The following is a 22,378-nucleotide window of genomic DNA, read 5'->3' as shown; positions in this document are numbered from 1 at the left end:
TGAATATAGTTTACAGGAAGAACACATCCGAATTGCATCCGTTTTCAACATATACTGTTCAAAAATATTAACAATGGGGCAATAAACAGGGCTCTAAAAAAGCTGTGACATTGAAAATGATTACGAAATATTGGCCCTTGGAGACAATAGACCTGAGTAGTCATATTGCACATTGTCGGAAGTATTGTTGTCCCGGAAACTGTGATGAAAACTTGTAACACGGAATTTCATATTCCTAAACACGCAACCGAGTCTACAACTTTCAGAAATTAGATTCTTGTAAGACAGGCAACGGTTGTGAGAATAATTTTTCAAAATGTTTCGTTTGGCGGTGTTTGTTTGCGCATTGTACTGGAGCACGTTTTGTGATGTCGCCACTGCAGAAACGTTACAAACGAAGGTGGGTTTATTATTATCAATAATGTTATCTGTTTTGAGGTAAGTAACACTTATGCCTATATGTTTGAGATTTTTATATTTTATAACTATTCAGAATATATTTTGTACACATAAAAGTACAATCCTAATACTTATATTCAGTTCCAAAAGTAGGGGGGATACTGGCGTACTCAGATTTTTTTTTCTGTGGGGACTGAACCTGTGAACTTAGAAGGTGCATAGGTGCATTCATTGACGCAGGAACATTTTCAAATAGGGCGTACAAAATTCGTCCTTCATATATACGTATGTACCCTTCAGTCCAAACATTTGATACCTCTAGAGACAACCATTACTTTCTTCACCAAAAATATGAATCCGAAAAATATATTTTTCTCTTGCTATTCAGGCGCATCAATTGAGAAGTTGTAGCAATAGTTGCACTTATTATTTTTTAATTGTTCAGAATACATAGTAGTAGTCCCGGCGCTTTAGACCGCGGTTGAGAGCGGTGATAACTGACGCAGCAGAAATTTGATCCTCTGTTGACCTTGAATACATCCGTTCTCAGAGACCGGTACTGAGGTGGAAATGGGAGAGGGGTAATTGACCCCCGCTGATGTCGTTTCTGAGTGTTTACTAACCAAACGTGTGTGTGTGTGGAGTACATGCGCACGCATTCGGCGTGAATGCGTGAAACGTAATGACATGACAACACATGATTTTAAAATGGCGGCGCAGTTGCTGTACCCCGAAAGCCTAGTGGTTAAGGTTATTGCTTTGTAATGAAGGGTGTCGATTTATTGATTGATTGATTGAGTTGGTGTTTTTAAGTCCACATTAATATCATGAAAAAAAAAACTAAAAATATTATATACAATTATTATATCTGGTGACGACATTAAAGAGGATATAAAGGTTGGCAGAAGTATTCATTCCTTTTTTATTAGATCCTTGAATAAGATATCCCTTTAATTGGTATAAAGTGAACATTGAAATAACATGATGAGAATCTTTCTGTTGCATTTACACAACGGCGAATTAACTAAATTAATTTTATATAAATGGTGATTTAATCTGATGTGACCTGATCTCAACCTTAGTATTAAAATTAAAAAGCTTTCTGAACATATTAAATGCATAAAGTCATGGAGCCTTACTATTCAAATTTAGTACATTTTTGTATGAAGGAACCATATGTCAATTTTTGTTTAACCTATATCTTCTCTTCTTCTTGAATTTTGTTTTCAAGTCTTGGTATATGATAGTTCTGTGATCCATTATTCTTGCTTCTTTAGCATTTTTATTTGCCAGACCCTGAACGGAACCCTGAATGTGCTTGTATTATGCAAAATGAAATATCCTTCCCTCTGTAGTTAACTTACCGTATTATCTTATTATATAAAGTACCAATGCTGATGCCTTATATAACTTTTTATATATTAAGATTCCTTTATTTTGAACCTAAGAGCTTTTATGCAGTTTTTTGTCCATTACAATACGCATATAAAATGTACATAATTGTTTTACATTAAAGTTATCAGTCTTTCCCCCTATTTTACATATATTAGATTAAAAAAGGAACACTTTGGCTTTTACAATTGTATGATACACTGTCTTTAAAATGATAACAAACTATAATCAATCCACACATCTGGATTAACAACCAAACTTAACAACTTTGTTGGAAACTGGATCTTAAGATTATATAAATTTTTACACAAAATATTTCTTTCTCTATTATATTTTGAGCATTCCAGTATTATATGTTGTGCGTCTGCACTTTCCCAGCCACATTCACATTTCTTATTGTTCGTTATTCCAATTTTGGATAAATGTTGCCTAGTACACAAATGGCCCGTTCTCAGTCTATTAATTAATGCAATTGCATTTCTTGTAGCACTTACATGACGAAACCATGGTGTGTGTGTTTTGAATTCAGCAAATGATCTGTATTGTTTTCCAACTGTTACAAGTTCATTTCAACATCAATCAAACCATTAAGAGTTTGGAATTTTTATGCTTCTCACTATAGAAACTAACATGAGCAAGTCGCTGTGTAGTGTGAAGCAATTAACAAACAATAATGATGAGTATCTAAGCTTTATAAAAGCAAGATAATCGCTGGATATGAATCCGTAGAAGTGATTTTGTGTTAATGACATAATACAGGCTGTAACACATAAAACCGGTACGCCTGTAATGAACGATACATATGATGCATACTGTTTTCCTCCACTGTATATTGCTTTTCGTTTACACAGTTCACATTTCTTTGCAGTGTAAGGACGTAACGTTTATCTTGCACGGATTTGGAGATTGCGAGATGAAGGATCCTGTAGTATTGTCTATGGGAACTGTGAAAGCAGAATTGGAAGAATGCAAAATCACCATGATCGGTGGCTTGGAACTAAAGTCCAATCTCCCCGGACCTTGGTCTGTGAGTATTGTTAAGGAAAATACAAAAAATACAAAGTTACTCTAGTATGGAAAGTTTATTTTAGGTTAGAAACATTTACAGATGAGGTAATATTCATTTGTGATATATCGATAAGGTTCCAACACATCTTTAAAAAATCTTGAAACTTGTCATGCGTAACATCAATGTCTACAGGGTAGGTGACATGTAACTAGGCTTTCAAAATTTGCTGTAGTTTTTGTAATATATAAACACTCTCAATGAAATTTTCTGTACAGATACATTATGGAATAGCATTATATGTGTCAGCTAAAAAGTCAATGTAGGCACCAGCGGAATTCATCAGCTTCCTCAAACGAATGCGGATGGAATCCACGGTCTTCTGTAGGAATTCCTTCTGGACGTTTGTGACATCATCCCGAATTCGTGCCTCCAATTGTTCCACAGTGCGGGATTTTGTTGCACAGTAAGAAGTCACAGGACTGAAGTCGGTACTTTTGACAGTCCATTCGTGAGATCCTCGTCGTCCCAGCCAACGTCCCAGAAAATCGTGGTCGAACCAGGCCCATACGGTAAGTACAATATGTGGTGGCGCGTGGTCTTTCATGAAAACAAGCTCACCAATGTTTCCCCAGCGAGATACGATGGCCAAACATATCCACGCAATATTGTCAGGTAGCGTTCACCATTCATGGTGTCATGCAGTAAATATGGACCTACGATCTTATAGGTTATCATATTATGAAATGTGCATGCACATATGGAATCCTATTCATTTATGTACATGGACAGAAAGTTTCATTGAGATTGATATTACAAAACAGCATATTTTCGATGCGCAATTTTTTTGAAAATATTATTCTGGGTTTGGAACTTATAAGGATGATGTAATGTTCGTCGGGTCTTTCTCGATAAGCTCCAATTAGCTTTAAAAAATCATTGACGTTTATAAACAATAATAGTAGGCATACTTATGTCCAGTGTAAAAGTGTTATTCTGGGATGAAAATTAATACAAATGGGATATTATTCGTTGGCTATTTCTCGACAAGTTCGAACTAGCCATGAAAGAACTCACTAACGTATGCTACTAGTTAGTAAAAATTAACACTCGATTGATGGTAAGTAGTATAGAAATGAGATAAAGTCAATCGCTATTTAATATTCGCAGTTTATTTGCACGGGTGTTAATTAATTTGCACGGGTTTTAATTAATTTGCACGTACTTAGAACTAATTACCATGTACTTAGAATACTTTACATTTATGTATTTTCATGTTTATAATTTTTATGAATATATAATTATTTATTTTATGAAAAATATGTATATAGAAGGTAATTAGAGGTACTAAACGCTATTATTCTTTTACATAAAAAAATTCAAAGTACATTGTTAAAGTCAAAGTGTGTTAAAATTCAATTTTTCAAAGTTAAAGTTTTAAAAATACAATTTTCTAAAATTAAAAATTATAATAGTATATTCTTGTTAGTAGAAGTTTTTATACTAGGGCAAATTATTTTGTTGTTAATGTAAAATTTGTTAGTTAATGTAAAATTAAAGTAATTAAAAATCAATTTTTCAAATTTAAAGTTTTAAAAATACAATTTTCTAAAATTGAAAGTTATAATAGTACATTTCTGTTAGTAGAAGTTTTTATACTAGAGTAAATTCTTTTGTTGTTAAAGTAAAATTTGTTAGTTAATGTAAAATTAAACTAATTAAAATTCAAAAAATAAAAAAAATACTGAACAAATAAACAAATAAAGATCTAAGAAAAAAAGCAAACAACCTAAGTCAAATTCAAGCAGCAAGAGGATTACACAGAAACCAACATGGCATCCAGAAAGAGAAATCAATAGTCACACCCATAGCACAGTTTAAAAAACTACATAGCTGAAACCTTAGAGAAACATAAAACTGCAAACACAATATATCTAGATTCTTCCAAGGCATAGGATAGAGTAAAAACATGGCTTGCTTATGGACAAACTCAACAACATAGGAATAAAATAGACAAGCAATCCTTTTTTCAGTAGAAAATTCCAATTACTCAAGTAAGCTACATCATACGTAGTACATAAGAAGAGCAAATTAACATCATCAGCAGTAAACCATCATGCAACTTCTACCTGCTGAAACAACTAAGTGAGTATAATTTATCAGAAAAATGCCTACATTTCAGCCTAATTTACCTCTACATTAATAATACTACCAGAATACTAAGGCTTCAAAAGTGAACACTAAGAATAATGTTCAGACTAAAGTATAGAGCATCTTGCAAAGGATTATTACTCCCTACATCTACAAGTCAATAACAATTATTCTAAATACTACGAACTTGGACAAAATATAGTCCAATACACAACACAAGAAGGAAAATAATTACAAGTAAAACAGCAGACACTCAATATCTCAAAACAATCATGTAAAAATATTCTACAACAAACTGCCTCATAACATAAAACTGCTAAGTCCCAAAAACATATACAAATACAATCAATAAAAACTACTTGAAAAGGGAAAACTGACTACAGTCTCACAGACTTGATGTAAAATAACAGCAAAACTTAGAAGCATGCACAGTCAATAGTGCTCAATTTGCATACAGTTCACATGCAAACTATCATGAAAAGGTTCAAAACAGTCTCCCAGCTCAGTTCTCATCTATACTTGGACAACAAAATCTTGCAACAAATTCTCAGAAATCCTACCTTTCCTACCCTTGCTTAAATAGCTAAAGTGCAATCTTCATACTAAAATATTGAAAAAAGGCATATCTATTTACATAAACGTGTGTACACATGTGTTTGTCTGCGTGTACTCTTAGATAAATTGATAAAAAAAGCAATATAGTTATAAATCAAAGACTATACATAATAATATTAATTTCAAAATAAGCTGATAGAAAAAGATATAATAACTACTGTATAAGCTTTTAATTTTTGTTGATTACAAAAAAATAAAAGTTAAATACAGTAAATAAACTTGGTCCCTTACATTGAAAAAGGAACATAAATTGAAAGTATTTGAAAATAAGATCCTTAGGAAAATATTTGGGCCTAAAACAGATGAGGAGACAGATGAGTGGAGAAGGTTACATAATTTAGAACTACATAATTTGTATTCATGTCCAGATATTATTAGAATGATTAAATCAAGAAGACTTAGGTGTGTAGATCATGTGGTACGAATGGGAGAGGAAAGAAGAGTATACAGGATTCTTGTTGGGAAACCTGATGGTAAAAGATCAATAGGAAGACCAAAACAAAGATGGAGGGATAATGTAGAGATGGACCTAAAGGAAATTGGTAAGGAAGGAAAGGAGTATATAGATCTTGCTCAGGACAGGGACAGATGAAAGGCATGTGTTGCTGCAGCCATGAACATTCGGGTTTAAGAAGGCTAGAGAGTTAGTTAGTTATACATTAAATAAGCATAATATTTGGATTGTAAGTAGAGAATATAACAAATGTACAATGCATTTTGCGAAAACTGTCAACTTTGCATTATAAGCAGAAAATTAAACCAGTTTGCCCTAGAAATACATTTTAAGAATAGCCCAAAATAGCATGCGTAATAGAAAATTAAGAAAACTTTCTGATGCATAAAAGTACTGACTACTGCTGAATGAATCAATTACTGTAAAATATTATTCTCTGAATCAAGTAATTTAACTGTAAACATTATCTTTTGTGTGTAAAATATAATTGTAAGTTGAACTGATAAGTACAAATATTAACTTTATACGCCTTCATACACTATAAATAACATAACTTTGATATATAAATTAGTAACAATTTGTTAAAATTAAGTTAAACTGTAGAATTGTTTTCTTAAATAAATATAAAAATACTAAACAAATAATTCCTTCTTTTCCTATTTAAAGGATGCCAAACAGTGTAAACCAGTTGTTAGTGGCTAAATAACATAAGATTTGAAGGCAGTAACAATATTTTTAAAAATACTGCTTTTTACCTAACTTTGTGAATTAAATACTAGTACATTTTGTCAAATTATAAATAAAATATACCTATTTCTTTGGTGTTTGTACTAAAGTGAAGAAAATGTTACTAAAACTTGGCTAGTACAGTAAATCTGAGAGTTTTAGCTTTATTTGTCCGTAACTGGATATAATTGTAACTTGTTAATCTCGCCAAACAAAATCTTTACCTCAATTTTGGAAGCTAGCTGAACTTTAGCGTTTCGAATTACATATAGTGAAGGCCTCTATAATGGAAAAATACACCCAGTCTGTAAAAATTTGGAAATGTTGTCTCCTTCTCTGTCGAACCAGACCAAGAGTGTTCTCAAATGTTTCAATATATTTCGGTATTACTTTACTATACCTGAGACACCTGGGAATCATTTCTTTCGCACTTTTTTACATTGCTAACGTACTATTCTGCATTGCGGAACACTTATTTAGGTGAAATAATTGAATTTGTTAGGAAAGTAATGTATATTTCTTACATTTACGAGTACTTACTGTTCTTGTTTATTTCCACACACAACATGGCGATAGCTTACCGTTGATCGTTCCTTGAGCCAGAAAAACCATTGACGTTAGCCCACAAATTCACGATAGCCGCACAAACCATCACGGGGACGAGGTATGCCTACTAGGTTAGGTTAGGCCTGTTAGGTTTGGTTCCATTAGCACTCCTTTCGTTCAATTTAGCATATACGGACAATGCGAGAGCGTATTGTGCTCTCATGCAGGAAGCAAATGGCGGCAGCAGCAATAGCGCGTCGGAAATAGATTTTCGTACAAAACCACATGCATTCGCATAAAAATGAATCAAAATTACATTCCCGAACATCAACAACGCTACAGAAAATGATTTGCGTAAGTACTTTCTCCTGTAAATTTGAAGAAATCTGTCTCAGGTATAGTAAAGTGTTACCTATATTTCTTAACATAACTAACTTTTCAAGAAAAGAATACCTTGTGCCCAGATAGCTTAGTTGGTATAGCGTTAGGCTTTTAACCTATTTGTCCAGGGTTCGAGTCCCTGTCTGGGCGATTACAATTTTTAAATTTTGTCATCGGATCTTGTGCAGAATGGATATAAAATATGTTTACAGTCTAACAGATTATTATTTATCTTAAAATTTTGCAAGTAAGCTTTTGAGTTTCTCAAATATCAGCATTTTTAGCTAACAGTACAGCATAACCAGTATTATTATAATAGAAAAATTCTGGTGGTATAAACTACACCTACTGTAATATCTCTGTGGCATTAACTTACATGCAGCCCATAACTTTTGGGACTGTTTCTCCTTCGTTACATTTCCTCGCCATTTACCCTTAGCGTCGCGATTAGCCTCAGAAGCAAAAACAGCAAAATCTTATATTTGTTATTTTTATATCTCTGAAACCACCTATACTATAGAACTACATTTAATAAATTTTGCAGTCTTCCTGTTTGATCTGTTAAATAACACTGAGGAACAATGAAATTTGCCGCGACCGGAAAACAAATTATTTCTATGTTTTTTGACTTGCTGAACACGAAAATGATGTTCTTTTTTCTCCACCACGTCTAGTTTTTGAAATAACACGAAATTGAAATAAATGTGACAAAGCTTTTTTTTCGCCATATGATATACAAATATTCTTCAAGAAAACACGTGTGGCTTTTTTTCCTGCGTAATATGAAGAAAGCATTGTAACGACAGCAAAAGGGCAAACATCGTTGTTTATTTTCTTACCTGATAAGACAAGAGTAGAGAAAAGTATTTGTTAAGGAGGCAAGGTGACTTATTGTACTGTGTCTTTATCAGTTGCGTTCTGTTCGCTGGAAGTGTAGGTTGTGTATTAGGTTGTGTGCTTCATCGCGATTGCTTTGTGTTGTGTGGTATTTGAAAATAGTGCAGTGATGCCTCGTAACTGTGTAAATTCACCCAATCTGTTTTGCTGTGTGCGGTGAGTTCACGACAAAATCCCAACGAAACTCAATTACACCAATAGTGAAGAAAGCTTACGAGCTATATTTCGGATGCAAAATTGGAGACCAAGATAAAGGGTGGGCTCCTCATGTCTGTTGCAGTAGATGCTCGTGATATTTACGAGGGTGGTTATTGTTACTTTTGTTTAAATAATGTAACGGGATTCTCAAGAAAATCCAACAATATCCTACAGTATCCAAATTTACCTTCTGCGATAAGACCAGTGCAACATGATGAGACATTACATGTTCCAAAGCCACCATTGGAATGGTCTTTGGAAGGGGAAACAGAAACTTCCTCAGATGAACCGATATCTTCTCTCGGACATGATCCTGACTTTCAAGAGTCACGGAAGACACCGCATCTTATCACCCAGCCAGAATTAAATGATTTAGTACGTGATTTGAACCTTACAAAGAAAGAAGCGGAACTGCTAGGTTCAAGACTGAAATGGTGGAACCTGCTGGAACCAGGCCTGGGCTGGGTTATCATCCCAGAGGCAGAGCTGTATGCCACCAGGCGCGTCCCCAGGTTGCGGATAGGGGAACGCCCAGCAGATATGTTGGCTAGCTGGAAACAGTCGCGTACAAGCAGCAGCAGGATTGGAGGAGGCAGCGAGATGTGGAGTGGCAACTGCATCTCGGTAAATACTGCAAGGCTCCGATGAAAATCCTGCGATGTGGCGAGGAGAGCCGCCACTAACTAAGCTCAGCCCCTGCTGCCTTGCAGGGAGGGGAGGGATCCCCAAAGGCTAAGGGAAGGATACCCTGACAGAAAACCAAGGGTGGGGCAGACTCGTAAGGCATAGTGAAGCTAGCTGCCCTACGGGAGTAAACCCTAAACAAATCCTGGTCCTCCAAGAATGGGGGTTGGGCGTGGGGCCGACAACCCCATCCCACAAAAGGAACCACGTTACGAGACCTCAAAGAAATGTAGCCGGACAGATCTACCGACGACGGACTGGCGTGAACAATGGACAAGCGAATTATGGAAAGGGAAGGGATCTATATGTAGGGAGCTGGAATGTGCTATCTTTGTATAGGGCAGGTGCATTGAGGATGTTGTTGGATCAACTAAATAATTATAAGCCTGCGATAGTGGCATTGCAAGAAGTACGTTGGACCGGAAAAGGAGTTTTGGAAAAGAGAGAAGCAACTGTATTCTATAGCTGTGATGAAAGGCTGCATATGCTAGGAACTGGGTTTATAATACATAAACAACTAAAACATCTAGTGATAGGATTTAAAGCTATAAGTTCAAGATTATCGACATTAAGAGTTAAAGGAGAGTTCTTTAATTACAGTATAATCAATGCACATGCACCCACGGAAGTATCCACAGATGATGTAAAAGAAGATATCTATGATGCGTTAGAGAAAGCATTTGATGATTGCCCAAAAAATGACATAAAAATAGTAATTGGAGACTTCAATGCCCAGATAGGCATTGAAGACGTGTATCAACCAACAATTGGTAAACAAAGTATGCATAAAGTAACAAATAACAATGGTATGAGGCTAATAATGTTTGCAGCATCTCGGAATCAAGTAATAACAACAACTCTGTTCCAGCACAAGGATATTCATAAAATGACATGGAGAGCCCCGGATGGAAAATCTTACAATTAAATTGACCACATGCTAATAGATTGTAGACATAGATCAGATATCATTGATGTTAGATCTTTTAGAGGGGCTAATATTGATTCCGACCATTATTTGATTATGGGAAGGATTAGAGCAAGGATATCTAATAGTCGAAAAATGAAGGCGACTAGCCTGATTAAATTTAATGTCACGCAGTTAAGAAATCCAACGGTGGTTGAGAGGTACAGAAGTAAACTACAAGAGGGATTCGTCGGGATGAAACCGGCAGAAGTGGAAAATGTAGATGAGAGGTGGGATAGATATAAGCTGAGGATCAGTAATGTAGCAAAGGAAATACTTGAAACACAAAAGCCAGTAAAGAAAGAAACGTGGTTCGATGAGGAATGTCAAAATGTAACCAAAGAAAAAAATGATGTATATAAGAGGATGCAGCAAAGAAGTGCAACAAGGAGAGCTAGGGATGAATATCAAGAGAAAAGAAGGATTGAGAAGAGAGTCCATAGGAAAAGAAAAAGGGAATGGATGAAGCAAGAGATGAAGCAGTTGGAAAGCCTGCATGAGCAGAAGAATGTAAGACAGATGTATAAGCTGGTAAATAATACAAAAGATGTTTTTAAACCAAGGACAACAGTCTGTAGAAATGAAACAGGCGATATAATTAGTGACACTAATGAAATTTTAGAAAGGTGGATAAGGCATTTTAATGATGTATTGAATGGCAGTGCAGATGTAGCAGGTATGCTGGAAGAAGGATTAAATGAAGAAGAGGAAGGAGAAGAGGGCATAGAAAGTCCAAAGTTAGATGAAGTATGGGAGGCAGTCAAGATATTGAAAAATAGTAAAGCACCTGGTATAGATAACTTGCAAGCAGAGCTGCTTAAGCATGGAGGCGAGAGTGTCATTAGAGGCTTGAAGGAAATAATAAACATAATCTGGAAAAAGGGACAGATGCCAAGTGAATGGAGGACGGGTATCATAGTACCTATCCACAAGAAAGGGGACATGATGGAGTGTGCAAACTATCGTGGAATTACATTGTTGAACGTTGCATATAAAGTATTTGCAAGAATTATATATAAAAGACTACTACCATATGTAGAAAAGTGCATTGGACCATATCAATGTGGGTTCAGGCCAGGGAAATCTACAATTAACCAGATATTCACCTTAAGGCAAATACTGGAGAAAACGCTGGAGTTTGGGATAGGAACGCACCATCTATTTCTTGATTTTAAATCTGCATACGATAGTATAAACAGGACCCAACTATATCTGGCAATGAAAGATCTCGGAATTCCAATAGGATTAATAAGAATGGTGAGGATAACTATGGAGGGCTCTAATAGTAAGATAAGAGTAGGAGGACAACTCTCAGAACCTGTTGAAATAGAAAATGGACTAAGACAAGGCGATGTGCTGTCCTGTTTGTTGTTTAACATTGCCTTAGAGAAGGTTATACGGGAAGCTCGGGTGCAAATTAGGGGTACCATATATTATAAGTCAATCCAGATACTTGCATATGCAGATGATGTGGACATAGTAGGAAGATCTCTACGTGCAGTGGAAGAAGCATTTCTGGCCATAGAAAGGGAAGGAAAAAAGATGGGATTGGTGGTGAATGAAGGGAAGACTAAGTACATGGCAGCAGGCAAAGCACACAGATATAATCCATCACCGACCATAACAATGGCTAATTATACATTTGATAGAGTGGATACCTTTATCTACCTGGGTTCTGTTGTGACATATGAAAATGATTCACAGGAGGAAGTAAAGGCACGACTTATAGCAGCGAATAGGGCCTATTATGGACTACAGAGACATTTTAAGAGCACCATATTGTCCAGAACAACTAAGTTAATACTTTACAAGACACTGATAAGACCTGTATTGACTTATGCTGCGGAAACTTGGACCAGTTCAAGGAAAGATGAAGAGTTGGTAGAGACCTTTGAAAGAAAGATATTACGAAGAATATTGGGACCAGTATGTGAGAATGGAAAATGGAGAAAGCGATTTAATAAGGAGCTCTATGACTTATATCAAGAACCAACAGTTATTGGTGTAATAAAGGCGGCTAGATTAAGATGGGCAGGTCATGTGATGCGCATGAGTGATAGTGACCCTGCAAAGAGAGTGATGTTGGATAGCCCAGGTGGACAAAGGAAACGAGGAAGGCCTAAATTAAGATGGGTGGATGGAGTGGATGAGGATGTTCGGAAGCTCCAGTATAGAAATTGGAAAGTTGTGGCGAAAGGTAGAGATAGATGGAGACAAATCACAGAGGAGGCCAAGGTTCATCAGTGGACTGTAGCGCCATAAGAAGAAGAAGAAGAAGAAGAAGAAGAAGCTGGAACCAGGGACAAGTATTACGTTCAGAAAACGTCAACTAAAATTTTCTTCCTTTTTTCTTCTATGAATGGGTCCCTGGTATACTGCAACAATGTCACTGGATTAATGCAGGTGTTGGGAGAAAACTATAAATCAGACGAGTGGAGGTTGTTCATCGATGCGTCAAAAACTAGCTTGAAGGCGGTCCTTCTGCATAATGGAAATGAGAAACCTCCAGTGCCAGTTGCTCATGCGAGTGAAATGAAGGAAACATATGAAAAAATTGCTTTGATTCTCACAAGTGTTAGCTACGACAAACACCAGCGGAAAATCTGTGCTGATCTGAAGGTACTGGGAATTATTTTGGGGATGCAATCAAGTTTCACGAAATTCAGTTGTTTTCTCTGTCTATGGGACAGCAGAGCAAAGGACAAGTATTACGAAACTAAACACTGGCCTTCCAGAAATTGTTACACACCTGGAGAAAAAGTGTCTCTCACAAACCTCCTGTCGACGCCAACAATGTGTTACTCCCCCCACTGCAAATCAAGTTGGGGTTAATGAAGAACTTTGTGAAGGCCATGAACAAAGAAGGAAAAGGGTTTGAGTACTTACGAAGCAAATTTCCTGGTGTAAGCAATGCTAAATAAAAGAAGGGATATTTGTTGGACCTCAAATCCGGGAGGTAATGAACGATCCCAATTTTGAAGAACTGTTAAGTGAATGTGAGAAAGCAGCATGAGGTGCGTTCAAGGGTGTGCGTCGAAATTTCCTTGGCAACCATAGGGTTAACAATTACTCTGAACTTGTAGAACGTATGCTGGCAACATACAAAAAAATGGGATGCAATATGTCTCTCAAGATACACTTTCTGTGTTCCCATTTAGACTTTTCCTCCTCTAATCTGGGTGCAGTGAGTGACGAGCAGGGCGAGCTGCTCTTTCACCAACAAATTGCAGAAATGAAAAAACGTTATAAAGGCAGATGGTCTCCCAGATTACTAGCGGATTACTGCTGGAACACAGTCTTAGATGTTCAACACGCCTGCTACAAGCGGAAATCATACAGAAATACGTTTTGAAGGTGCGTTACTTTTACTGTTTACTTTAATGTTTACTATTTTACTGCAACTGCAAATTTTAGTGCATGTCATAACTACTTCATTTACAATCATATTTGGTATTCTATGAACCCAATGTATTAATAAAATTCACACTATCACATTAAGGTTTGGAGTAATATGCTATATTTTACCCTTCTTTTAATGTGCGGTGAAAATTTTTCAAAATGGTTTCCGCCAGAAATGGTACGTGATACAGCATTTTTGTTATGATTTTTGAAATCAGCGCACCCGATTTATTAAAGATCACCTATTTTCATCCAGTGGCAAAACAAAAAGTTTTAATTTGTTCCTCAGTGTAATCCAATCAATGAAAATATAGTTGCATAGAAAAATCTGTTTTCAGATACTTTAATCGGGTAATCTGCTTTTGCGTACTTCCTCAGAAATATACACAATCATAGTTCTTTATAAATTTAGCACCTGATATAGAATAAGTCGAAGTCTAGTTAGAGTTGGCCTGTAAGTGCTTCTGGTACAAGTAGTTACTTGAAAAAGCAAATATTGGGTGTATAAAAGATAGCATTCTCGTGAAACAGTAAAAATCAAGCTCATTTCCTCGTAATATTAGCTGTAAGTGCTTCTTGCAGATTAACAAAGCTCTGGCGTGTGGTCCTACGTCACCTATAATCCTTTGTAAGGTTCGTGTTGTCCTATAAATTGTCGATATACATACTAAGTCCCTAGTTACAGCCTAAGCTTTTAGTTTCAATCAGAGAATTTCAGTGTTCAGATAGTGATTGTAGCCTCGTATAATAAACCAAATAGAAATAACCCAAGTGTTGATGCACCCAAAAAACCAGTAATACTTCAAAAATACTTTGAAAAAGGCTATAAGGCTAAATTATTCTTCTAGCATAGAAAAAAGTTTAGCAAGTGGACCTATGGTTCATATAGTCAGTCGTCTGTGAACTTCGTCTTGTCCTGTGAATTGTCAATATATTGATAAATGGTTATATATTTTTTTTTAAAAAAAAAGGAACAATGTTGGTAAGCGTCCAGTTGTGGACCCATCGGTAAAGGAATTTCAGTCTTTATAGACACACAATAATTTTCGTTACACTAAAAATTTGGCCTCGTATAAAGGTAAATAGTCGAAATGATAAACATTTCGTGTACTTTATCCAGTAAGCCTTAGCTAGAAATACAATAACCATTACCACCGTTCATAGCGGTTCATAAACCGTAAACTCTTATTTTCAATATTATAAACATTAATATTAACATTTTATACATTACATACTTTGCAGTAATGAATATAAAACCATATGCATAGCGTTAGTACCTCTAATTACCTTCTATATACATATTTTTCATAAAATAAATAATTATATATTCATAAAAATTATAAACATGAAAATACATAAATGTAAAGTATTCTAAGTACATGGTAATTAGTTCTAAGTACGTGCAAATTAATTAAAACCCGTGCAAATTAATTAACACCCGTGCAAATAAACTGCGAATATTAAATAGCGATTGACTTTATCTCATTTCTATACTACTATGGTATACTCATTAGGTAATATTTCTTGGATATTTCAAGAGAAAATTCCAAATAGTCATGAATATTTCAATCGTATCGGTAACATACATTTCTGTTGTGAAAAAGTAATTCTAGGTTTAAAGGCTTATACGAATGAGGTAATATTCATAGAATATTTCTGTACAAGACTAAATTTATTCTTGAAATTCCTCGAGGTTATCTATAAAGGGCAATGGCGGCGATTGGGGAAAGAGAGTGGGCCCATTGCCTCCCCACTTTTTTGCCAGTTTTTTCTCCTGCACGATATCATATTAATGCTAAACATTGTCTACCAAGAGAAAGTAAACTGTCCTTGCCCACCCCCATTTTGGCACCCAATCGCGAGTATTGCTATCGGCCAGCGCTATAGTTACAAAATGTTTACTGGGCATAAGTTTTAATGAAACGTTAAGTGAACACCATGCTTGCACTAACTTTAGATTATGTTTCCATAAGATATAAAGGCGAAATAATTTAACATCTAAAAAATATGCCATTGGTGATAGATTACTGATGATGATAATTAGTGCTAAAATTTTTACGACCTAAAAGTCACCAAAATATGCAAAATAAAAAATTCACTTATGATCTAAAATTTTAAAAAAATTGCACTATCATTTGAAAAATGTGCTCTTAGGAATGACCAGTTTCAAACATCAAAATTTAACATGTGCTGAGATATTTTCACATACAATTTCTTATTCACTTTATGAGCACTGAATTCCAATATACAATGAATAATTCTTAAATTTTCAAATAAAAATGATTGCCTATTGTCAGCCCAGCAACACCTTGTACTGATAAAAGCTTCTTTGTACTTCAGTTGTCACAAGAGGAGCATATTTAAAGTAAACAATGTGATTTGTCTCAATTTCGGTAGTATCGAGAGAAATATTTTGCAATAGAACACAATGTAGGATGCTCTTCTTTAAAAAAAATAACTTTCCCTCTTTCCTTGACACTTGTTCCACTTCACCACAAGCACCATATAAGACTCATTCACACTTTTATTCACAACTTCTATCTGGTCGTCTAGTCCACTATACCTGATTGATCCAAACAGTTATAGCAGCAGAAAGGAATCCAAAAAATTTTCGCCATTTTTCCGCAAATATACTGGTAGGTAAAAATGTAAAAATTAGAACTGTTTGAGTGAACATAAGAGAAAGAACGAATCCACTTTGAAAATGGCTGTATACTAATCCTTTAAATATCGAAAATATGCTGCATATGACAGAAAATCTATTAGAATATGCTCTATCACGTAGAAATGTGAAAAAGAGTAGGGTTTTAATTTTAGTAGCTTAGTGGCTGTATGTGCTGATGATTTTAACACACCCATCTCCTGTGAAACACGGCGTAGAGGTTTGTTTGGAGAACGTTCTAACGCTGCACCAATTTCATCGAGTTTTGCTTCGGTTAGAATCCGTCGTTTTTGCTTAGGTGTTTTACAATTTAACGATCCAGTTTCTCGTAATTTAAAGACAAGATGTCTAACCGTATCTCTATGTGGAGGTGAAACGCCTGGGAATTTCTGTACAAATTGCTTACACACGTCTCGACACGAGTCTGTTTTCACGTAAGTGTATACATAAAAATGCTTTGTTCTACGATAGGGGGCTGATATGTTTTCGGCCTGACCCCTTTCCGCACATGTCATCCTGAAATCATGCATTGCATTTGAACCATTGATCTTTTGGAAGTTTAAGTGCCAGCTGGGATGATCGAATCACTAACGGTTTTTCCTTTACATGCCATGATTGACGCATGGCTCAGCCAAATGTGGAATTTACCAAGGAGTAGTTGCGAGGTGTCATGAAGCTCTTCTTCCTGTAACAGAAGTCGCCGAAGGAATTCCATGGTTGCATGCTAGACACATTGGCTGTACATTGCCCTTCACTCCGCTGTGAAGAAATGGTGCTCAAACTTTAAGCGTGGTGATTTTTCCACAGAAGATTGTGAAAGGTGTGGGAGGCCAGTGTCAGTGTCAACTCTGGAAAAAGTGGATGAGGTTCATGACCTGATTTTGAGTAACAGACGAATTTCACTTCAGGCGATAGCTGAGACCTTGCACATATCCAAAGAACGTGTCTGGTCAATAATCCATGGTCATTTGGACATGTACAAGTTTTCCACGAAATGGTGCCCAAACGTTTGAACGCCGAATGAGAAACGCAAACATGTGGCATCTTCTCAGGTGATTTTGCGGTATTTTGCGAACTCTAAAGACGATCATTCAAATCGGCTTGTTACCCAGAATGAAAGTTGGTTCCACTACTTTGATCCTGATACCAAACAGCAATCATGCGAGTGGCTCCACTCAGGATCTCCCAGGCCGAAGAAATTCAAAGCACAGAGGTTTGCAGATCTGCTTGCCTCAATATTCTGGATTAAGGATGGTGTTTTGTTATCACATTACCTTCCAAAGGGACAAACCATAACATCAGAGTATTACTGCAGTCTTCTGGCTACTTTAAAGAACGCTAATAAAGAAACGCGCCGGGGAAAATTGAGAAGAAGTGTGTTGTTTCTGCAGGACAATGTTCCCGTTCACAAGGCTCTGAAAGAATATGACCATTTCCTGTCGTACAGGATTTTGTGTATCGCGCATGCGCGAGAGGTTACCTGTTTCGTTTGTACCAGTGTCAAGTGAAGGAAATAGTTCGGTACGAAGCCAGCTACGTGCAAGGTTGCTTCGAGGTGTTGCTTGTGCGTTTGCAGAAATGTAAGTGTATGCTGTATGAAAGCGAGCTATTACATATATCTTACTTCAACTGTATTTTTTTTATTTGTATAACCCCAAATGTGTTTGATAGCTTCAGGCAGGGTGGTTATACAAAGCTTGGCGTACCCGTCACAGGGACTCGAAACGAACGAGCGTTACTCAGCGCGTATGGACTGTTAAGATAGAGAGCGACTGGCAGTGTAGCGACCACGTGACATTTGCGATTCAGTTTTTTTCCTCGCCAGCTGTGTGCGAAGACGTTGCAGTGCAGTAATCATGTCACGAAAGGCGAAAGAAATGGAGCAGCTTTTAAAGCAAATGGAAACTCGTATGTTCGAAAAACTACAAGAGCAGAGCAACGAGATGCAGGGACAATTACGAGAACAAGGTAAGGAGTTAATCCAGCAAACTAAACACGTTGAAGAAAGAATTAATTCAAGTGTGTGCAAAGTTGAAACCTCGTTGAAGCAAGAAATTGATGTCGTAAAAAGTGAAATAGTGAGGATTGAATGTAACCTGAATGCAAAAGTTGAGTTACTTCAAGAAGATTTTGTGTCGTTGGAAAATAGAATAGAAAAGAAAATAGCCGACGATAAAGCAAATATGAAAGAATGTACAGGTGTGGTCAAACAACAAGTTTTAGAATTACGTAATCATTTAGAAGGTAAAATTAATGAGATTGCTGATAATTGCAATGCACAAAACATTCAATTACGAGAAGTTTTTGACAACCAAGAAAAGCAAAACGAAACTGTGTTTTTGAAATAAAGAAAGCAATGGATAAAGATCAGGCTAAGTTTGCTAGTTTGTTCGATCTTCTTAAGAGTAATGAATATAGTGCGAAATAATTAAAAGTAAGGTCATATAATTATGATGTTCATTTACAAGATCTTGCTAAAGAATTGAACGAATTAAATACAAAAGTAGGTCATACTTTTCAAGATTTGAATCAAAGTGTGCAGTCTACCAAATGTAAAATTACAGAATGTGATACTACTGTAAAAGGCTGTGTTCAGCAAATTTCTGATATTACACATAAAATTGACGTAATAGAAGGGAAATGCGTTGGCATGGAATATCAATTAAGAGATTTGAGCAATGAAATAGGCATGTTGAAACTTAGTTTAAATAGCATTTCGTCTAGTATGAATGTTCCTTGTAACACATACGTAGATAGAGAATCCAGAATAGATGTAAGTATCTTTTCCGAGTAAAGTATCTGAACATATTACGTACAGAAAAAAACAAAATTATGTTGAAAAGGAATATAATCCTGAAAGTATTTCTTCATTTTCTGAATATCAAGCAAAAGTGAAAGGAAATAAAGATAAGGCTGATATAAATGTAGGATTTCCATATGGCAAAAACACTGAAAGTAAACGTGATAGTAGGTTAAGTAAAGTAAATGTAACAGAGTATAATAGTTCTGATAGTGATTCAGAACAAAGGCTTAGAAGGTCAGAAAAAAAATTAAAGCAAGGAATATTAAAATATTCTGATGTAGATAGACTTCCTAAGTTTAATGCAACAAGAACCGATTATTTAGCTTCCCAGTTCCTACAGGAAGTGGAAGATAGGTTTGAAATGTTGAATGTGTCGAGAAATGAATACATGAGATACATTCCAATGTTATTAGAAGGAGTTGCTAAAAACTGGTACTTACAAGAGAAAGCACAAATATGTGGTTATGATGAATTTAAGCTTATGTTTTTAAATGTATTCGAGAGTTCTTCATGGAAATCGACTCTTTTGGCTAATATTTTGTGTAAAAGGTATTCTAAAGAGTTAAAACAGTCTCTTTTGAGTTACTTTTGGTCTCAGATTAATCTGTTAAACACAATACAGCCTGATATGAGTGATCAACAAAAGATAATTCTAGTAGCTCAACAGTTACCTGTAAAAGTAAAAGAAGCTATTTTAAATCAGCCATACATAAGTTTGAATGTAGCAGCTGAGCTTGTAGCTAGACATGAAGCATTATATACAGGGTATGAACAAGAAACAAAAAGAGATGGTAGATTTGTAGGTGTAAGACAAGTGAAAATTGTACAAGGTGATACAGTTAGGAATAAACTACCTATAACAAACTCTTTTAAAATAAATTATGTGAATGAAAATAGTGGCAATGTTGATAGAGATCAAAACATGTTTAACCGAAATGGGAATGTAAGACAAAGGTCATGGGTTCAAAGACCTAACCGTCCTCAATCAAGTTATAGACTACCTAATAGAAGTGGGAATGATTCAAATATAAGTAGAAGAAGTAGATATAGTTATGATGTTAGTAATGATGACATTATTAGACATGATAGTAATGAGAGAATTGCAAGTAGAACTAGTTATCGAAATAGTAGTACAAATACAGTACCGTATAACAATATTCAAGTTAGTAATAATAGTCATAGTAGATTTATGAGAGGGTCTGTATTAGGAAATTCTCAAATTAGTGGACTGAGATCTTGTTCTGAAGACACAGAAACAGTAAATGTAGATTCTTCGCCTAGAGCGAATGCACCTTTGTTCATGCAATCACAACCTTTAAACTAAGATGCGAGTCTACTGTTACGACGACACATAGTAGCATAGATGAAGACAATGGTGTTGTGTCTGTAATTAATTCTGACATTGAAACTCATGTAAAGGAGCTTTGTAATGTAATATCTAAACCGAAGATGAGTGAAGCTCAATTGAAAACTGTATGTACGATAGATATTGATTTTTACGAGGATATATTGGAAAATGAAGCACAGTATAACTCAAGTAATATGGTGTTACCTGTGAATTTAAGAAATAAGATAAAAGGTACTACATTTCTTTTTGCGAACATTAATGGAGTAAAGAATAGATGTTTATTGGATACTGGATGTGAAATTTCGCTTATGTCAGAGAAAAGATGGAGAGAAATAACGTCTGAAGTAAAGAGTCCTAAACTTGATCTTGTAGGAGACATAATTTTACTTGATTATACTGGTAAAAGAAAGCAAAAGGTGTTAGGTAAATTCTGTGTAAATCTTGAAATGGATAACATTGATTTTCTAATCCAGTTTGTTGTTGTAAGAGATTTATCAGTTGATGTGTTGTTAGGTTTAGACTTTTTATATAGTATAGAAGCTCAGATTGACTTCAGAGATAATGCTATGATGTTTAATTCAGAAGAAAGTTCACATTTAGTTAAGTTAATTCCAATTTCATGCACTTATGTTGAGTCTGAAAATAATTTAGAAAATGATTGCCTCAGAATAATGACAAAATCTGAAATGAGTGAAACAGTTGCTAGTATTAGTGATTTAAGGAATAAGACTTTGCAAGCAGAGAATTAACTGACAATGAAAAGGAGAAATTATTTGATTTACTAGTAGAATTTCAAAGTTTATTTGATGATAAACCAGGTCATTGTAATAAATATATCCATGACATAGAACTTAATACAGATGAACCTCTTGTTACGAAACCTTATCCTATACCATATCACTACAGACAAGCTGTACGTGATTATATCAATAAGTTATTGGAATGGAATATTATTGAACAGTGTGATTCCCCATATCTTAATCCTCTTGTGGTAGTACTTAAGGCAGATAAAAGTATACGCATATGTACAGATTTTCGTAATATTAATAAGCATCAGAAGATTAGCCAGATTAGACCTATAAATATTGAAGATGCAGTTCAAGGATTTATGGATAAACCTTATGTTACTCTGATTGATATGTCAGCTGGATTCAATCAGGTATCACTCTCTGAAAAATCAAGAAAATATACTGCATTCTCTTTTGAGGGGAAATAATATCAATATAAAAGACTTTTTTTGGTACTTGCAATGGTGTGCAGCCTTTCACCATGGCAATGAGTAGAGTGCTTGGAGATACACTCTCTGATAATGTAATAATATATGTTGACGATTTATGTGTTCGTAGTAGTACATTTGAAGCTCATCTTCAGCATTTAAGAGAAGTATTTTGCAAATTGCAAGAATCTGGTATGACTATACGCCTGAAAAAGACATATTTTTGTAAAGAAAGATTACTGCACTTAGGTCATATTATTGATAGAACTGGTATTCATGTAAACCCCGAAAGAGTAAGAGCTATTCTTGATCTTCCAGCTCCAAAAAATATAAAAACACTCCAAAAAATCATTGGTAGTTTCTCATGGATGAGGAAATTTATTCCAAATCTTGCTGTTATATGTACTCCCTTGTATGAATTATTAAGAAAAGGCAAGAAGTGGGTGTGGACAGAGAAAGAAGAAAGAAGTTTTGATTTACTGAAAGAAGCAATTTCAAATGATGTTAAACTTTTCCATCCAGATATTCATCAAATAT

General features: G+C 35.4%; 1 protein-coding gene across 1 annotated transcript in view; it reads left to right on the top strand.

Moving 5' to 3' along the window:
• Positions 1-234: 234 nt before the first annotated feature.
• The window catches only part of LOC146000088 (uncharacterized), a 46,464-nt gene continuing 24,320 nt past the window's right edge, over positions 235-22,378 (top strand). Inside the window, exons 1-2 of the mRNA XM_083137419.1 lie at positions 235-400; positions 2,660-2,818. Of these exons, the coding sequence (XP_082993545.1) occupies positions 317-400; positions 2,660-2,818 (243 nt within the window). The 5' untranslated portion in view covers positions 235-316. The remainder of the gene's footprint in view (positions 401-2,659; positions 2,819-22,378) is intronic.

Source organism: Lepisma saccharinum, chromosome 16 (genome assembly GCF_977018435.1).
Source record: "Lepisma saccharinum chromosome 16, izLepSacc3.1, whole genome shotgun sequence".
Classification (NCBI taxonomy): Eukaryota; Metazoa; Arthropoda; class Insecta; order Zygentoma; family Lepismatidae; genus Lepisma; species Lepisma saccharinum.
The sequence above is the reverse complement of the archived record's forward strand: the minus strand, read 5'-3'. Positions and strand labels throughout refer to the sequence as shown.